The 19,590-nt window shown below is 44.3% G+C and overlaps 1 protein-coding gene across 9 annotated transcripts in view; it reads right to left on the bottom strand.

The window, feature by feature from the left end:
- Positions 1 to 17,133, bottom strand: part of CHGB (chromogranin B) — a 79,478-nt gene extending 62,345 nt beyond the window's left edge. For 3 of the 9 annotated variants that reach the window (XM_075749624.1, XM_075749630.1, XM_075749632.1), the window contains exon 1: positions 12,988 to 13,118. Coding sequence is in view for 5 of the 9 variants with exons in the window: in XM_075749622.1 (XP_075605737.1) it covers positions 12,988 to 13,157; positions 15,742 to 15,833 (262 nt within the window). In the remaining 4 variants the exon portion in view is untranslated. Of the gene's footprint in view, positions 1 to 12,987; positions 13,158 to 15,067; positions 15,142 to 15,728; positions 15,856 to 16,597; positions 16,679 to 16,978 lie in introns of those variants that run through there. The other 6 variants (XM_075749622.1, XM_075749623.1, XM_075749621.1 and 3 more) reach the window with 6 other exon arrangements.
- Between the last annotated feature and the right edge of the window lie 2,457 nt (positions 17,134 to 19,590).

Raw genomic sequence — 19,590 nt, 5'->3', positions numbered from 1 at the left:
CATGATTTTAAAGCTAAAAATACATCCTAGAGGCAGGGGGTGCGTGTGTTTGTTTTGTTATTTAAAGAAAACCAAATCTTTTTCTCCACAGTAGTAAAGTGAACTTCTTTCTTTGCCTCTCAACGTTTCAAACACAGAGCACTCACTGCTCAGACATTAATTGAAATCTGGTTCATATTATCTTTGCTTAGCCATTTATCAGCACGAAAAACTCAACCCAATTTTTACTGGCACACAGCATTGCAAAAGGGGTGGGAGTACTTGCTGGATTTCACATCAGAAAGAAGAGATGAAGGGAACCAGACATTCAGTCTGCTGTGGGGAGGAGGCACCTCCCAATCCTGCACAAGAGTGGACTTGGATGCATTCATCTCCAGGACCTGCTCTCAGGTGTCACAACCTCTGTACATCAGATCATGGGGAAATCCTGTAAAAGCTTTGCTGTTGTAAAGAAGGGTCACTCTATGAAATCCTCTCCTGCGGGCCTCTGAAGAGAGATCCTCAAAGTTGGGTAACAACACAGCAGAGAAGGAAAGTCTGTCTCCCTGCAGCACAGCGTTCCTCCCGACTCTGCAAAGAAGTCTGGTAGAAAAAGAGATGATTGTGTCCTTCTGCTGCAAACAAGTGGCACCCAAACTCACTGCTGCATCAGGAAAGCAGAGGACATTCTCCCAGCCATCTGCACTTTGCTTGGTGAAATACTTTTTGGATACCTGGATCCAAATAACATGACACATTGGTTCACAGTCACTTCTCAATGTTAAGAAGTACAGCTATAGAGGGTTATGTAGGAATTCAGCACATAAAAATGTAACTTGTCTGAAAAAAAGGAAGTGTACTGCATTTGAAATGGTAACCCAAAGTGACAGGTAAAGGCAGGATGCTGCCCAGTTCCCACACGTGTGAAATATTCTCTCCTTCACTGCCATTGCTATCTGCCTTTCCATACCCTTCCAGCCCCACAATTACATCTGTGATTGTTGCTAGAGCTCCTCAGCTTTGAAGTAGTGACAAAATGAATCAACACCTATTAGCTAAACAACAAAACCCATTCTGCATAGGCTTCCTGGCCTCACCCTCAACCTCACAGACACTTTAATTTCCTCTTTCCCTTTCTTGAATCCTCCACTTTCATTCAACTTATATTCTTTCTACTGGCACTTCAGCACCCTTGCACAGAGCCACAATATTGCTGAAGGAAATGGAGACGGGCAATGAAGCAGATGAGGATCTCTGCAAGAGCAGCCTATGCTTTTGATTCTAATCATGTGAAGGAAATGGCTCCCACTGCTTGCTCAAAGCCAGCACCTGAGTGAGAAGCAGGTGGTAAAAACAGTCCCTGGGCAAGACTGAGCCGATGAGTCAAAACAGGGCATTTATCTCTTTTCTAAAAATCTAATGGAACTTGAAGAATTCATACCACACCTTTGCACTAAAATAACTGTCACAGGAAAATAAGAATCTCTAACCTCCATCTCCCTGCCGTGACAAGCCAGAGGCCCATGTAGTGGCAGGCCAGATTCCACTGCTGTGGAGCATTCAGTAAATTCCTTGCAGTCATACACAGAAGCGTGGAAGAACACCAACACCAGTGTGTGAAACTAGTATCATGGGCATTAGAGCATTCTGGAGTCATGGTCTTGAAGGACTAGGCAAGAAATGCCTAGTACTTGCTGAAATATCGTCCTAGGCCATGGCTTCCATGCTGGCTACCCAGAGACATATCAGATGCTGTACAGACCTGTTAACATAGCCTTTCCCTGAGGATTCTGGAGCCCGACTAAAAATTTATAGACAAATTTGTTTCAGATGGGAGCTCAGTGTAGTAAAGGCAGGCATCTCGAGTGGACCTTTGTTTTACAGTGGACTATTAACTTCAGTAAACACTCTGCTCCTTCCAGCAGCATCAGTTGACTGCCAACATCTGGCGTTCAGTTGCTCCAGGACAAATCCGCTTCCACTGATGACTCTGAGGGGTAAGGAACAGAGCTAATGTTTTTGAAAAAGCTGAGTAGGGCTACAAAAGAAAGCTTCAAGCATAGAAGAAACTTCATATTACGTATGTGATAAAACCTATTTACAGAACAGGGAAGCCTGGGAAAGCACCCGTTAAGGAGGAATCCAGAGCAAGGATCAGCTTTTCAGCCATGTCTACACTGTATTTTGCAACTTTACAGAGCCAGCAGCATCTGGCTACCCAAAGACACCCCCATCCCGACCTGGTATCAGTCTGTATCTTGGTCAGTAAGAATTCTTGAGGTCTTCTACTACGTTAGAAATTCTTATTTAATGGCATCATAGTAGTTACAAATGATGGCTGAAAGGCACAGGCTTTATAGAGTCTAAAGTTGTCTATCATTCCTCCGTAAAATACATACTTGAATAGTTTCTGTTCCCAATCTACAATTTTCCATCTCAAAGGAGTCCACATCTGCACTTCAGAGGATGGAAAATGATTCATAAAGAATTGAACAAAGTCTTGTTCTCTGTCATTTATTTACACGATTTACTTCCTTCCTTCTTTCTTAAACAGCTAATGCTCACCAGCTGGCCTGGTAAGATAAAACAGCATTGGCTAAGTATGTACAAAATTGCCTCACAGCCACCTTAGGAACAATTGCCATAATGACATTACTGCAGTCTGAATTAGATTATGTCACAGCAATGGACAAACACTGATAGCTATGATGAAAGAAATAAAAGCCGGAGTTGGAATGACAGCTTAAATAAAGATAAGGAAGAAGTGGCCCACAGGGACTCTTACACCACAGCCACAGGGCAAGGCAAGATTAAAAGACCCCAGCCCTACTGGTGGGCAGACACAGCTCTATGTACCTATTATGGGGCCCTCTGTCTGGCATTGATGTGTGCTGATAGTGTGGCTGGTATTGCCAGCAAATGAACCAGGTCCCCTCTCACACCAGAGAACTGGTAAAAGATTAATGAGATCTAAAACAGATATATATTTTTGTATGTGCCATCTGTGTACTTTTTAGAGCTTTATGATATTCTATAGCTAACAGCCAGACTGCTGTCGTTAGTGTAAAGCATTCACAGACAGTCATCTCCAGTAGATGGAGCTTTAAGAAAAGCTACAAATGCATTTGTTAAAATAATGAAATTAGCTATATGGCATCTTGAAAGCAGGTATGAGCTTTTGTGCACCCTCCTTTTTGAAATGAATGCCAATAATGATTTGCTATCATGACATTTCATATAGATAGACAGATTCCCCCCCTCGCTCAACATTCAGTAAAACCCTGCACTAGATACTGTAGTAGTATAGCATTTATTTTCCTGAACCTAACTCACAGGCCTGTCTGACCTTTTAAAATCACTAAAACACTGTCTTCAGATTTTAGTTTTGCCATTTCAAGTCTAAGCCAAACCCTTGAGCCTTATAACCAGGAAGGACTGGAAAACCATGATGGAAAATACAAGCCCCACAAACATCAAAGGCAGATGCAGAGCAAACATTTTATTGAAAACTGTGCCATCAGGATTTTGAAAGTAAAGCCAATAAACCCCATGAAGTTTCCTGAAATAAATGTCCAGCAATAACAGTTGATTTAGGGATCATGTTAAAGACTCAGCATGCAGCACAGGGTGGGAGGATAGCATTTAGGACTTGTAGTCTTTAATTACAGGCTGACAGAGTAAATATTTCCATGCTGTTTTGAGGACCGTTAACTGAAAGGTCTGTATACTTTTTAGAATAAAAAGGAACACATTACCCAGAATTCATAGCAGGTAGGTGGCTGTATGCAGACAATGGAGACATGGAGGGGGAAAAACACTACCACAATTTAGCACAAAATAGAAGACAAAGCAGTGAAAGTACAAAAGCAAGGAATATTATAAGGGAAGGAAAGAAGAGAACAAAGCATGTGAACAGACTGCAGTGAGAAAAAGACCAGGAAAAGAGCAAAACACAACTTTGACCTATCTGCAGGAATCCTAGACATGTATTATTAGGTAGTAAGAGACCTTTCAGGAGAGGACCTTTGAGACCACTGTTCTAGCCCAGTCACAGTTCAGTGCCCAGCAAGGAAAGACTTCCCTTCCTCCAATACAGGTACCAAATCAGGGAGATGAGAGAGAAAGAAAAAAATCTAGCAAAACATTGCACAAAGAGCTAAAAGAAAGGACAGGCTGCTCTGAGTCATGTCACAAATATTGAAGTGTGCACAGTTCTTGTCCCCATATCTCCAAAAGATTACTGACAAGCTAGAAGGATAGTCTAAAGCTGGCTAAAGTTTTGGAATGGCCCTTTTTTTTTTTTTTAAGATAAAAATCAAATACACCAGGCTTCTTTAATCTGGAAAAATACAACAGGAACAACATGTAAGAAGGCTCTAAGACCACAAATGGTTCAGAGAAGGGAACAGCAGTGATCACACACTGTTTCTTAGCTTGCAGGAACTGACAAGATGCAGGGGGTCAAAGGAAGCAAAAGACGCAAAACAAAGCCAGTGGTTCCCCACAGTCCCACTCCCACATTGAGAGACACAGAGAGGTCCAAAAGCAGTTAGACAAATTCCTGGAGGGGCCATTCATCAGGAGCTAGTGATAGTGATATGCTATCTGTGGCTCCTAAACCAGAAGTCCTGGTAGCTAAATGCTTGCATGGACAGGATCACTTCTGTTTGTACTGCTCTTTAAATATCACTGTTACCTGCTGCTGAAGACAAATTACCACTCAAGCAATCTTCACTCTGACCCACTTTGGGCATTCTCATACTACTTTGTCCTGCATTTTCTTCTCTGGAGATGTGTACTGTTGTATTGTGTGTTAATTAGAACTGACAAAATCACTTAAATCCAAAGTTCATTGGATGTGAGGCCTTGTCAATCTCATGTCTCCTGGCAAGGTGGCTCAGTATCTGCAAATGAGGAGTCTGAAACATTTAAGAGGTACCTCCACAAAGCGAATGGTGTCTGGAAAAAAAAAAATCCAACACATTTTTGCACACAGGAAAGAAAAAGCCTCACTAAAAATCTTTTAGCAATGTAATGGATGCAGCAGCATACATTCAGTTAGTAAGCCTTGTTAAGTATAAGCATATTTGACAACTTGGTATTCAGGCTCTAGATCACCTAGTAAACTACAGCAGCACTGTAGTTGACAGCATCACCATTACAACATACAGACTTTAAATTTAAAATGCAAAATAACCTAAAGAGTTATGAGCTACCTCAGAAACACGTCTTGTTCTCAATGGTGAACTGGACGAATGTGTTCTCTGATTCATTCCTTAATGGTTCCATTGGGAGTATTTACTGTTCCTTACCCTGAACCTTGTTTCACCTTCTCTGACCAAACAAGGACTAAATAAACTTCAAAAGTTTAACACAACAGGTTCTTTGCACTTGGGTCAGACAAGTAAAAGGTGCTGCTGGGCTCTGTTATCCCAGAAGATGAATAGAAACTTCACTGTCCTCTGTATGGCAGATAGCTACGGGGCACAGCATGGTTGCTGCCACATGGAGCTCATCAACTATGCGAGTGAGATGCACAGAGCCCACAGGCAGAAGAAATAGGGACCACAGCAGTGAAGAGCCATGCCCAGGATCACAGACCAGACCAGCAGCAGACAGTGCAACTACCAGCTGGGGGTGAGCCACCAGCTCCCAGCTCTGTAGTAATCATGCAGTAGTTCTCAGTAGAAGGCTGCAGCATCCAGTTACAAATTTGATAGGCAACTGCTTAGGACTGGCTTTATGGAGGAAACAAAATTCCTGCCAACATTTAGAACCACTTAGATATATTTAGAAACTTATAACATTTAGAACCATTTAGAAACCACTTCACTGTTTAAAGTTTGATGGAAGCATCCCAAATTGGAAATCAACCCATTCTGTTTTCTGCCCCCACACAGGGAGGCTGACAAGGGTTTAATTAGCCTATACGCTCAATTAAGAACAATGAATGCAAGGAAACAACAGTGATGGTCACTCAGAGACACCTTCAAATATATGAATTCCAAGTTCTGCACTATCCCAGCACTTTTTAGGGATTCAGGAATAACATGCAGAACACACATTATGCTCCTTTCCATGTTAAAAGTCTTGGTAATTAGATTGGTGGGTACAGCTGAAACTATGCCTATTGAGAGCGAACTTACCAAATCCTCTTTTTCTGGGAGAAAAATGAGATGGATAGCAGAAGAAAACTCACTCTGACCAGAAGATGCAACTCCAAACAAGTCAATAGAAAACCTTAGACTACAGCATGCAGTTGCACTGCACAGTTGTTCCCGGGCACCTCTGAGTGCCAAACTCCCAAGCTCTCCTTTACATACAGAATCACAGAATCCCATCAGACAACTCCAGAGCATACGTGCAACTCCTTGTCTTTGTTACTGAAGCATTTCCTCTGGACTTGATTTCTAATTATTAATGGTTTAGTACAAACTGTTCATTTTCACAGAACATATAAGTACTCTGAGGCATTAAAGTCTAAAAGGCAAGTCACATCTCAGGTTTTTTCCCTTACTGATATAAGTACAGTGCTCTAATTCTCCTTAAAATAGGATTAGTTTTCTTCCTCAGAGTGCGAAGAATAAAGCACTGCCTTCTTCTCTTCCAGGATTTATTTTTGGCTGAATGCTTTATGTAACACATTCCCGAAAAATTAATTTATAAAAGATGCAAGACCTTCAGCAACTCGGTGGTACAGAGTGCTTTATTTTTTGTGTTGTGCAGTTTCCCTGTACTCCTCTTATGTAAGGTAGCATGAATTCCACTTTGCAGCTTCATTCAATATTCAATACAACTGAGCCACAAAGAGATGCTTGGAAAGTTAATGCTGTTAAACTCGCCAGAGCCATGTAGTTACCCGACCCAAGGGCCTGCCCGTGACTTCAGTGGAGCTGCATAAATTCAAGTCCACTCAGCATCTGCCCCACTGGATCACAACATCTATACAAAATTTGAAACATTTCACCTTTTCTTTCCCTTGAGAAGACTACAGTATTAAGAAAAATCTAATATTTTGATCTTATTTGAGAGTGTACTTGGTTAAAATTAACCAATAAAATAATACATTCACCTGACAATAGGTGCTTCTTTGCTTTTGATAAGCTAAACAAATCACCTGCCTTGACAAATAACTGGATTTTTATACCAGTATCAGGGATAAAAGAGAAAGTTGCTAAAACCAGAACTTTTGGAAAGGCTAAAAAAAATGACTTACACCCCCAAAAAAAATAATATAACTAAGCTTGAAAGACTCTTCATATCTATAACAAAATCAGCACAGCTGTAATTGTAACAGACAGAAGTAGGAAGACTATTCCCAGACAAAACCCAAATACTTCACCAACAGGCAACATTAACCACCTTATGACAAGATTCACGCAGTAAAAAATGAGCAGTAAAAAATGAGCAGTAAAAAATGAGCAGCCAACACTCCTGAGAAGTATTCCCACATCAGCCTTGGGGAGTGTTTAGCATCATTTCTTAACAGCAGTAAACCAACACAGGTCTGAGCTGGGTACAGTGACATACATCCCCACCTCCAGCTGGAGGAAAAAAAAAAAGAAAAAAATCACCAGCCCCCTAAGTTCCAAGCATGCAAGGCTGGTGGCATCAGAAACGGGTAACATTGCTCACTAGAGATTGCTCACTAGAGGGCAGCAGGAAACAAACCAAAACCAATAAAAAAATCCACTGATTCCCAAAATAGGGGCCATGATCTTCATCAAGGCCAAGGCAGTTATGCACAGGTCATCTGCCTTAAAAAAACAGTTGATTCAGATCACAGTTCAAAATGAAGTGCATTTGCAAGTGGGAGAGCATGTTAACTTCCTGCAGTCGAAGGAGACATAACAGCACAAAGCACCTCCGTACAGCACCCTTTCCTTCACCCCCACATCAAGCCAAAAAGTAAAATATTTTTAGGGCAATATATCTTCTTGGTAAAGGGAGACTATCAGAAGTCTCTGCACCTAACCATGGCAGCCAGAAGTGCAAGTACAAGTCCTTCTTAGCTCAGCTGTGGCTCAGTCTGAAAGTGATTTAAAATATCACACGTGTTTTGGATTTACAAAGTTACATAGATCTATTAAATGAGACTACATATAAAGGCCTTCTGGTTGTCTTTAGCATGGCCAGACAAAAACATATTTTGGAAATTCTGCAACTTTTGATAGCAGTGATAGCGTGGCTGGCTGAGCTACAATTTCTACACTGAGTTCTGGGCTGAACAGAATCTCCAAGCACCCAACAAGTGCCAGCCCTGAAAGGTTGCTGCTGACATGACAAGTACGGCCTGCTCCTTTCATTTTCAGCTTCTATGTCAGCACTTGTGCACAACTGCCTTACAAAAAAAGCACAAACCATGCCAGATTTCCTCAGTAAACACAACCCACTTCTGCGAAAGAGATGAAGCAACTCTTGACAGGCAAGTGGAAGTGGTAAACAGCAGAGAGCATTTAAGGACAAGTCAGAACACATGCACCAACATTAATGTGACTCCTCAGTTGCTAATAAAAGATATAGCAACCCACTGCAAAACTAAGCATGTAAATTCACTGGGTATGTGTAGCATTTTTTTCAGAGAAATTGCAATTCCCTACAGAACTGAGTACTGCGTTAACAGGCAGGATATCTCTGCTTTGTTTAACACACATGCTTGGTTGATTGAAAACCAAAAAAGCAACTGGAACAGTCCAAAAATCACAATGGCTTTTATTTTTAAACTGGGATAATCTTGTCATCAAGTGTCCTCTTGATTTGAGTGGCAATTTCAGCAGCAGTGCCGCGGCCCAGACGGACTAATTTGCCTGAAGCCAGTGAGTCTCTGGTGAAATGGTTCTGCTTCATTTCCCCCAAGCCCTCACTACTTCTTCCAAAAGGACTATTTTTGAAGGAAGCCTACAGAAAACACAGTCTATCAAAGTGAACCTATAGCCACATCAGAAAAGCAATTAATACTCTAACATTACTTTTTCCAAAAGCCACTATTCTGGAAACACTGCAATCCCATATGAAAGACAGGACATGTTGTAGGCTGCTGTATCTTGGCATATACTTGTACTGCTGCCAGCAAGAGCAGCAGTCCCCATCTCCTCCATACAAACATTCATGTGGCTGCCCAGCAAGTTGGGTCAATTCCCTGAGCTGACTCCTCACCTGGCCACCTGAGTACCAGCTCTAAGGATGGAGCAGGAATAAGAAGCACAGTCAGGGGCAGCATGGGACTCTTGCTGCATTAGAGAGGTCAGGGAAGTCTATGGAAAATAACCAAAGGTAAGCCCAGGCTCAAACCTGAAGCAAATTGCAGGAACAGAAGCAGTGCTTTTGGAGAGGCAACTAAAGGTTGAACACCTCTATCCTCCCAAACTGGGTTTTATTATTTATTTTTTTAAAAAAGCTAGCCAGCTTTTAGATACACACAGGCCTCTCCAATCACACAGTGAACTCTGTCTTCCTTCACCCCATCTCTCCAGCATCATCCTTCCTTTCCTACTGTCATCCTCCCTCTATTTTCTCTGTTCCTGTGACACTACATTTTCCATGTACCTTCCCCTTCCACTGGATGACCCTGTCTACCCATTCATTCTCCCAAGGACACAGCTTTTTTACTACTTTTCATTACAAAGAAAAAGTGATTAAGGAAGAAGCTACAGGACAAACAAGGAGACAGCCACGTGGACAGATGGGGCAGAACTCCACCATGCTTCAGACAATCTCCCAAGCACGGTGCCATGGCTGAACTTTCAAACACTGCCTCCAAGCATTGTAGAATCACTCCAGGGCTGTGCTGGCAAACCCAGCTCTGCAGCAAGGGCAGAGCCCAGGACCCTGCCTACACCACATCTGTAGTCTATTCTCTAACCCTTTCTTAGGCTGCTATTTTTCCAGGCAGACTATGTTTCCACTGTCCCTGGTATGCCCTGGTTCACTGCCCTACAAGAAAAAGTAACATTACCAGTGACTTATTACATTGTAAACAACATTTATTAGCTGTGTTTCAAATATTACTCCAAATAATTTAAGGCTTCCCCACACACACTCGAGCATTGCCAAGTAAGAACTTTTGCTGGCAACTTTTCTTGATCCAAAGGAAGTAGTAATGTACTGCTGCAGCATCAGCTATTGAGTGATACAGATTAGAAACACTATAAACAATGAATTTTTTATATTATTCTTTTCCAGTATGGGGTAATAAAAACAAAGGAAGCATACTGAAAAGTTCACTGATCCAATTTCATTTTCTCAGTCTATCACTGTTTAAACACTTGAACCCTCTATGACAATAAGCTAAAAGCTGTCTATGACAATAAGCTAAAAGTATGCATGTTTGCTGCAAGAGCAGAACCCTCAGTCCCGCGCAAATTTTAAAACCACTCATTTATACAAAACTTAGACATTTAGCAGTATTCCCACAGGACTACATTCTTCTTGCCTATGGATGTCTGCTTTCATAAGGCCCTGTTTTCATGGCTAATGGGTACTATCTTCTGCTATTACAAGTGACGGAGCCTCCCCAGACTATTAAGAGCTATTACAAGTGACTCAGGCACTAGGAATACTTCCGTATCCATTTCTGACTCCTGAGGCTGGGATGGCATGATATTTTAGTCAGTCTCAGTCCAGTTCATGTGACATGTCAGAAAACACAGCCTGTCCTGTCAGTCTGCTTCTTTCCTAAGGAAGCTGTTACATTCCCAGAGACACGGAAATGCTTTTGAATCATTAAGGAAGATCCTTACCCCTAATAAAAATCTTTCAAGTTTGATGAGAAGACTCATCATCCATCCTGCCCTAGGATGCAATCTTCTGGTCATACTGTGGGGGCGCAAGCTATAGCCACTCCTGCTCTCCTAATTTATCTTGTGTCACGGCAGCAGTTTACAATGTCTCATGAGAAAACAAACAAGCAGAGGGGCTTCCTTTCCCAAGATACATTCAACAGAACTTGCTTGTCCAATAACATCTGACACAGGCAGACTGTTTTCAAAACCATCCTCCGGCCTCTTCTGTCACACCGATGAAACTCAATGGCTTTGAAAGCTGAAGTTGCCTCAAAGAAAAAGAGTTTAAGTGAGTACGTATGTTGGTTTGATGCTGTCATAAGGAGCAAGGAACTGAAATAATCAAAGCATGAACTGAGTCCGACGTGATACTTGGTTATTTCACTACCAGGAGCACAGGGTAAAAAACCATTTCACAGTATGCATCCCATAGTTATTGCAAAGTGGTTTTAGTTGTGAGAGGTCTTTAAAACAAGCAATGGAGAGGGTTTATAGGCCTGATCTGCCCTCCTCAGCACACCTGGAATCCCCGCTGACACCAGGAGTGTTGGAGACAGCAAGGAGGCAGGACCTGGCCTCTCCGCATACCTCAGTACTGAGCTTTAGCTACATATTCTGCACATGCACTGTGAGCTGTCATCTGAGTTTAGAGCTGCCTATCTTTACTTCCACCTACGTCACCGCCGCTATGCCTCAGACCAGTCTTAGTACTACTGAGTGGTCATGCAGTTCTGCACATCCCATATCAAGGCCCGTTGCCCTGAGCCACACTAAATGGTGTTTGAGCAAATAAGCCACCCTACACACACTGCAGGAACTGCCTCACAGGCTCCCAGAATTTCTCCATACCTGCAACACTGGGCTTGTGAAATCTGAGTAGACATTCCTTGTGGTGGTTGCCACTTACGCACAAAAAACAAAAGCAAAACCTCAAACCAGATACACTATTCCTCTACTGCAATATGGAGCATGGAATATGATATGGATCATGGTTTAAAGTAGAGGTTACAGTAGAAGATTTGCATCATTAGTAACATAAGACATATGACTTCCTGGTCTGCACAGGAAAACCAAAGCAAGGATTGGTATCTACTGTTCGCAGATTTCATTACAGTTCTGGATGTTCCACAATTAGAGGTGAAGACAACTGTGCAGGCAAGTAGTCAACATCAACAGAGCTAGATTAGTTTGGTAGATCCCGCTGTTTACCTGTTTAGCATGCAAAATAGTGGAATTCCGACTGAAAAAACTCACATAACTAATTCCAAGCTGACTTCTTGGAACTAGGCCAAAGTAAACCACACAGTGCCAGAGGAAGAAGAGAAGCCAAACTCTATGTTTACACTACTTAAGACTCTAAAGCAACCAGAAGTGTCATCAGTGACATTTCACCTGCTCAGGTACCTTGACAAACCATCTCCACCCATTATTTGCTGATCAGATTTTATTTTCCTCCCAAATATAATTACTACAACCTTCAGCCCAGATAGTATGAATATATGTCAAGAAGTGTCACTGGGCCAGCGCATTTTGATTTCACGCTTGTTGCCATACATTCACACTGACTTGGCTGAGGGGTGCAGTAATCAGAATGTGCCAGCTATCCTTTGATCTTCTCAGATACACCATTACTCCTGAGAATCTGCAGTAGTGGCTGACCTAAAATGTTACTTCTGCAGGAATCGGTTCTCCTTCATGTGAGGAAACTGCTGTCTCCCAAGAGCTGAACTGAAGCAGTTCTCATCACACTCATGTCATTAGCACAAGCAAACACTCACTGTTACAGTTTCAAAGTAATGGGCTACAGAGGCCACATCCTGGGTTCATGAGTGGAAGATACATGATGAGCACACGAAGAACATAAGGAAAACTTTAAAAACATTTCTTATTGGCTATGGTAATTTGAGACAGTATTTCCCACTGATGCGTGGAGGATTGCTCTGTGGGTTAGTTCAAGTAACTCTCTTCCTCTGAGAAGATGCTGAACATGAAGAAACAGTGTTGTTAAAACATTAGCAGCTGATAGTATCCTCTGAACTCCTGTGTCTCATGGACCCACAGTTCACACTGTATCTGTACAGCTGGAACAGACTGTAGTTCTGGTAAACTATGTTTTAAGAGAAGGCAGATGCACCGCTGTCAGACTGCTGTTACTCAGTCAAATGACGCACTGCCTAAATAACGCACTGCCTAAACAAAGAGCATGTGGAGAGGCAGGAGCTGTTACCTGTGAGTGGAGAGGGAAAAGTATCCACAGAATGTAAAAGCTCCTCACTGTTTTCAGAGCTGTGTGGAGGCAGAAAGTGCTCTGCTAGGTCACAAACAGAAGGTAGGTCCAATACGTTGCTCTCCTCCGAGTGATGACTTGGTGACATCTCTTTTCCTTCCATGGTCCCCCTGCAGAGATACAAATGTGACTGAGCTGGGTTTTTAGAGTGTGAAAAATCCAAGCAGAAGTCAACACAAACAATCTGACATTTTTGCACTGCTTTATGAGCTGAGACAAGCTATTCTAGCATATTGGTACTTAAGAAAACAAGAGCAAATTTAAAGATGTAAATGAAGAACAAAACCCATGGACAACAGCCCTCAGCCCTAAGTAGGATAACTAGGGGTCCACAACAAATATGGCTTTTTTAGAGGCTTCCCAGAAGCACATATTCAGGCCTCAAAACTAGAAAGCTATGGAGTGTATTCACTTCAAGGTATATTATGTGTGCAATTTAAATGAAACATGTTCTTCAGGGTCCCTTCCCCTTACCACTGATGCTTCTAAATGTCACAAGTTAAACCTATCCTTCCTGATTCATTAAATTCATCATGCTCACTAGCAGGAAAGAACATCTTAAAACTTGGTAGTCTCAACCCCACAGGGATAGCAAGGATTTCGTGGGGGAGGGCAGCCATGTTACATACCCTGCGCACACCACTTTGGAAAACTGTGGTTGAAGCATCCCCACATCCCAACACACTTCTCGAGTGCCCTGAACCAGTCCACCACTGCAGAGGGCAGGAGTCCACAGCTAGGTGGAGAGCAGGGCAGGGCAGACGCCATCCAGCTCTGCACCAAGAGCCACAGTGGATAGCCAATTCTTTTGGAGAGGATGAAACTAAAGCGTTCCACTCCAGCAGCTCCAAGCACACCCACACAAGTGTCTGGGGCAGGAGAGGAGTAAAAGGCAAAAATTTCATGGGGTAGGAGCTCACAGAACAACAAACAGAGGGGAGCAAGTAGGAATCCTTGGGCTGAAGCATGATTAGCACTGACACAGTAAAAGGGAGTCTTTAGACCTCAAGGGAAGACACTTGCAAGGAAAGATGTGCAAGAGCCCCAAACACCCTGTTTCCACCTAATACCTCAGCCACTAGCCTTTGGCCATTCTGCACAACCCCTTGTGAGACAGCTGAGACTCTCCACTAACAGTTAAGGCCCTGAGTAGAGCACTGTTGTACTCCCACTCACATCTCTAGCAACACCAAATACAGGAGGAATTGACCCAGTTCTTACTGCAAGGCCTTATGCCAGAAGGACTTTCAGGCAGGAGCTTCACGTAAACACCCATTGAGCACTGATGACACGATTGAGTGGGGTAAATGTGAGCGGACATCAGTATTTTCCCCTCACTCAAGTAACAGATGATGCTTTTCATGGAAAAAACACGGACAGAACAAGAGTGTTTCTTCTAAAAGGCGAATTTAATTCCCACCTCTCACAGAGACTCCAGGAGATTTTGTGCAAGTTCCTTCCTTCACCTGTTTTGTGAATTTAAAAAAAAAAAAAAAAAAAGGCAAAAAAAAGACCACAGATTGTGGCTATCTGTGCTGCCCCTCTCCATCCAGCTGTATCCTTCTGCTATTTTGGTAGACTGATAGGACAGAGGAACCAGATCCAGTGGTCATACAACAGCTTGAGACCCTGCCGGCTTACATTTATTTCCTCTTCTATAAAATGAAGAGGGCAACACAGTCTTATCTCAGGAGTATTGTCAGTGAGGAATGTTACAGCCACAGGGGCCAAAGAAATGCCTAAAAGGGATTAGTACTGAAAAATGAAGTGAATACCCCAATGCAGATTTTTTTAAAAAACCCCACACCATTCATTAGGTGCTTCTGTGTTGAGTAAACTATGATGCACCTCTGACCTTTGCAGAATGCTGGCTAACTTGCTAATGAACAGAGTGGAGATGTTGGCTGTGATACTGGAGATCAGCTGCCTTGCCTTGGAGGGACAAGCAAGGTCAGTGCATTCATTGAAAGTTACCAGGAAAAACAGAGTGGAAGGTTAAAAGCAAAACAAAGTACACAACCCGCTGCTCCCCAACAGTCACTTCAGAGGGAAGCTTCTCCTCCATTGCTCTTCATGTCCCAAAACACAGATGATCTGTGCATAAGGAACACAGAGAAGGAGAAACTTTCCTCAAATACTGTTTTTATTATTTGTGCTACTTTTTAAGTAGATGAATATTTTAGAGAACAAAACTGCCTATTTCAGTCCTTGGTCTGGAAAAAAAACCCCACACCAAAAATCCAACTAATCCCATCCCTCCAAGGGAAAGTGGGAGATTACAGCAAGAGGAGCTGCTGATGTGGTACCACAGCATTTTAAGGCTGTCATTGATACGAGCTGCTGTAATCCTGGCCATCTCTGCCAGATGCCTATGCCGGCCTCCTCCCTCGTATTGCCATGACAGAGCTAACATGTGCAGCCATTTGATGATCAGGTTCAGGTTAAAAAAAACAAACAACCAAAACAACCACTTTTAAAAAACAACAAAAAAAGTTTTCCCTTGGATCAGCTCTCTCTAGTCCTGCAACAATTTCAGAGTGCAGTTTGACCATGTAAGGTAGCGTAAGTGAAGGCTACAGCAGTTCTGCTCCCAAAACCGATGGAGAGACTTGTTTGTGAGGACAAGCAAGACTTCAGCTCAGCCCTGGATCTTCAGGCACATGTAAGAGTCATGCTATTACCTCTGTGCCATACCTGGGAACAGCACTGATGCTGAAGTAGTGCCCTTCGACAGGATCTGGGAGCAAACAGTCTGTCACTACTTCAGGATCCCCTCCTTCCTTCATGGTTTGTCAATCCCAGCTCACTGGAATGAAACAAACAGGTTGGTTACATGCTTTGCATCAGCTGATCAGGCTGACAGACAGTGTGACCTTTCAAAGCACATATGTCTACTGATGTCAACAGTCAGTCATCACATATACCACTGTTTGTGAGGTCTGGCACAGAGAAAAGTTTTTTCTAGGAATCAGAAACAGCACATCTAGTAATGCCCTTGAATCTTTTTGACAGCAATGGAGACCTCCTGGAAAGTGGCTGGTACGCTCTAGAAATAAAGCCAAGATTTTCTTTATAAGAAGCCACCAATGTGCCCCATTGCACCTCCTGCGATGTGCTGTCAACCCAGCAATTACAGCTGACATCCTCCCCTCCCTCTTCTGGAGGAGCAGGTATTTTCCCAAAAGGTTTATCTAGCGGTGCTTTGACGCCAACACTGATAGCCTGTGCTGCGTCAAACCTCGACCAGGAAATGTGTTTTAAGGCAGCCACGTAACCCAGCCGGCAAAGCAAGCCACAGGCCCATGAAACCCAAATCCCGTTTCCCACCCTCTGCCATTAGCTCATTATTTTCAGTGAGCAACCAGGACAAACACACTATCAGGAAGAAACTGGATTTTCCTCCAGGCCACCCTTGATCAGTGGCACTGTGCTGAACCAGGAACTTCCCGGACAAACACATGCAGCCAGTCCTGCACAAACACGCTGGGTTGACGGCACACCACAGGAGGTGCAATGGGGCACACTGGTGGGTGCAAGGCATGGGCCTTACCAGCTGCCCCACTCAGCTGGTTTAGGGGGGGATTAGGAGAGGGGGTCCTCTTCCTCTCAACTTCGGTTCTTTCCCCCTTTCCTGCAGGTAGACACGTGTTATTTCAACAACTGCTCCCTTGGCAGTGAAGTGAAACAAAAGCAACACCAGACAGCTCCCCACAGGCCTGGTGTGATAAGCCAGGCCTCCCCAAAGCCAGAACCCCCGCCACGGCTGCCATCTCCCCGCACCCCCCGCCTCGCCTCTACACTTTCTGAGGAGAAAAGCAGGCTGCAGAATCCCACGGACAGCAAAACATCGCAGAGTGGAATAAGGGGAAAGCCAAAAGCACGCCAGGGTTGTCCCGGGTCGAGCCTGGCCTCACCCCCCCGTCCCCGCTACCGGGCGGGAGACGACGGCCGCCGGCCGCCATGTAGGCAAAGGGCGAGGTGAAGCGGGCAGACCCATCTTGGCTGCCGGCAGGCACGGCCAGAAGAGCTGCAGGCACGGCGCTGCGGGGCGAGAAGGCGGCTAACCCCAAGCTGACGCAAGACCCGGATGGTGATGGCAGACGCAGCACCTCCCTACAGCACCCCCGAGCCGGCGAGAGCGTCTGTGCGGACAGCAGGTCCGCCCCTGGGGGCGGGGCGCACCGCGAGGCTGTGGGCGGGCTTTGTGTGAGGAGAAAGAGAAAAGAGGGGAGAAATATATACGGGGGGTGGGGAAGGAGATAGCAAAGCCGTTTCCTGACAAGTTTTAAATCACATTTAACGCTGTTTTAATTCTCTTCAGAGGGGAGAGGTTTTGTTACCACCATCCAGCAAGGGTTTTTGTCTCATCCTGCGAAGGACTTGGTCGTCTTACACCACCGCTGTACAAGCCCCGACCCAAGGCACTGCCTGGAAAAGCCCTGAGGAATGGTGAGCGCAGGGCTGTGCTGGGTCTGTGGGCTGGGAACATCATAGCGATGCCCAGAGGAAAAACACAGTTCTCACTCGGGACATTAGCAGGTTGGATAGGCTGTGAGTCTTTCTCCTAGGGCTTACAGAGCTTATGTACAGTAATTCGTATGGAGGTCAAGGAAACAGGAGGCCAGTCAGCTGCTGTGCATCAAGGGTGTCCACACTTGCTCACGTGGCACCGAGGAGTTTAGCGGACAGCACGGTGGAAGCATTGCAGTCTCTGCTGGGAAATAGGATATGAACCACACTGAATTTGGGGCGTAGGCATTACTTGGGCACGTGGGATGATTGTCACATGCTGCAACAGCCACGACAGGTGTGGTGACAAGGACCCCAGTGGCAGTCATGGGGGAGCAACACAGACATCCTGACCCTCTTAGCAGGGGTGCAGTGAGTGGTCCCAAACACATGCTGGATGCTTTCCCAGCAAATAGAATATATCGCAGTGCTGCCTGACAGAGCATGTGTGGCACAGCCAGACACCCTAGGACACTGCTGCTGGCGGAGGTCAGGGAGCAGCCCCTTTTTTTGTTTGGGCAGGCAGTCAGGGAGGAAAGCTGCCGGCCGGCCTGCTGGGGAGAAGGGCTGCCAGGGGAAAGCTGGCTGCACTTCTTGGCATGCATGCTGCCAGTAAGGCTGGGAAGAAGCTAGTAGTTTTTTCCAAGAGCCTTTGGCCTGTGAAGTTACTGGTGGCAAACTGATGTGTTTAGAAGGAAGTTGTTAAAAGGAAGAAAATAAATTTGAATTCCCATGGCTGCCAAGAGGGCTTTGTTTTTTTTCCCAGGTGTGGGAAGGTTCCCACAGGGAGAGCCTTTGAGTCTGCTTTTCAGGCACAGCAGCTGCGACTCCGCCTTGCACTTACAGCCTCCCTTGAGCCAGGCCTGGGCTTTTGGGGTCACCGCACAAGTAGAGATGCAAACCTAGCTATCTCCTGGGCTGTAACTAAACCCAGACACTGCTCTAGTGCCAGGCTACCTCTTGCAACTTACTGCGTGTCCCCCAAGAACTACCCTTCCCTCTAGGGAGTGGGATGGCACCTTTTCTATGAGCTGGAAGACAGCACCCCAGTGTTGCATTTCCTTGCAGGGAGTGGGGCTGGAGCTTAGCTGGGGAATGCAAAACATCAGCAGATCTGCTTTATTTAGCTATGGGAGCTGATAGGTAGTCCTGGCTCCTGGAAAAGCAAGGAGCTCCAGCAAGCAGAACTGACAAGGAAGCCATAGTGCTTATTAACAAACATCTCCAGCTTACCACTTTGTATTTGTCATATTAGGTGGACAACCAAATCTTTGAACTTACCTTCATTTCCCTCCTCTCCCTCACCACAAGGGAGAGGTCCTGTGCCCTCCTGATAGAGCAGTGCACTCTCCTGGTCCTCCTGCCACTGTAATCTACACTTTTTACCTTTATTCCTTATGGACTGCATTATCAGCAAAAAGATTACATTTCCCTATAGTATTAAGGGAAAGTCTGTAAGTGCTCCTTCTTTTTATCAGTGTGTTAGTGTTAGCATATGATAAAACTACGCCAGCAGCCATGTCTGAAGTTGGTTAAAGTGGAAGGTACACGAGAGCCGGGAAATGCAGAATTAAACCCCACACTGGACATTTACCAAAGATCAAACTACTGAGAGTCATGCATGGGGAAAAGGAAATACATTCTCTCGCTATTGTAGCTCTGTTGCAATGTGAGTTTTCAGAGTGTTGAGAGTCTCCGAGTGTTGACAGTCTGAGGGCCAAAGTCTTAAGCTGTACAATTTCATGTCATTGAAGCTAATGTGTATCTACTGACTTAGCATCCTAAAAACTTAATACATAAGATGAAGAAAAAACGCCTGTCTTCACAAACAGCAGAACTAGCAAGTTCATGTCTTTTCAGTCCTTTCCCGCTGACACACTACAGGGGAGCAACTCCGTCTACTCACTTCCTCCTTTCACGATCGTTAGAAGTGAATTTAGTACATGAAAACAGAATAGCAGCTGAATAGCTTCTATTCAGCAGGAAGTGCCCAGGGCAGAAGGAATGCTAAGGAGACACAAACAAGGTGGATTT

Source organism: Balearica regulorum, chromosome 3 (assembly GCF_011004875.1).
Source record: "Balearica regulorum gibbericeps isolate bBalReg1 chromosome 3, bBalReg1.pri, whole genome shotgun sequence".
Classification (NCBI taxonomy): Eukaryota; Metazoa; Chordata; class Aves; order Gruiformes; family Gruidae; genus Balearica; species Balearica regulorum.
The sequence above is the reverse complement of the archived record's forward strand: the minus strand, read 5'-3'. Positions and strand labels throughout refer to the sequence as shown.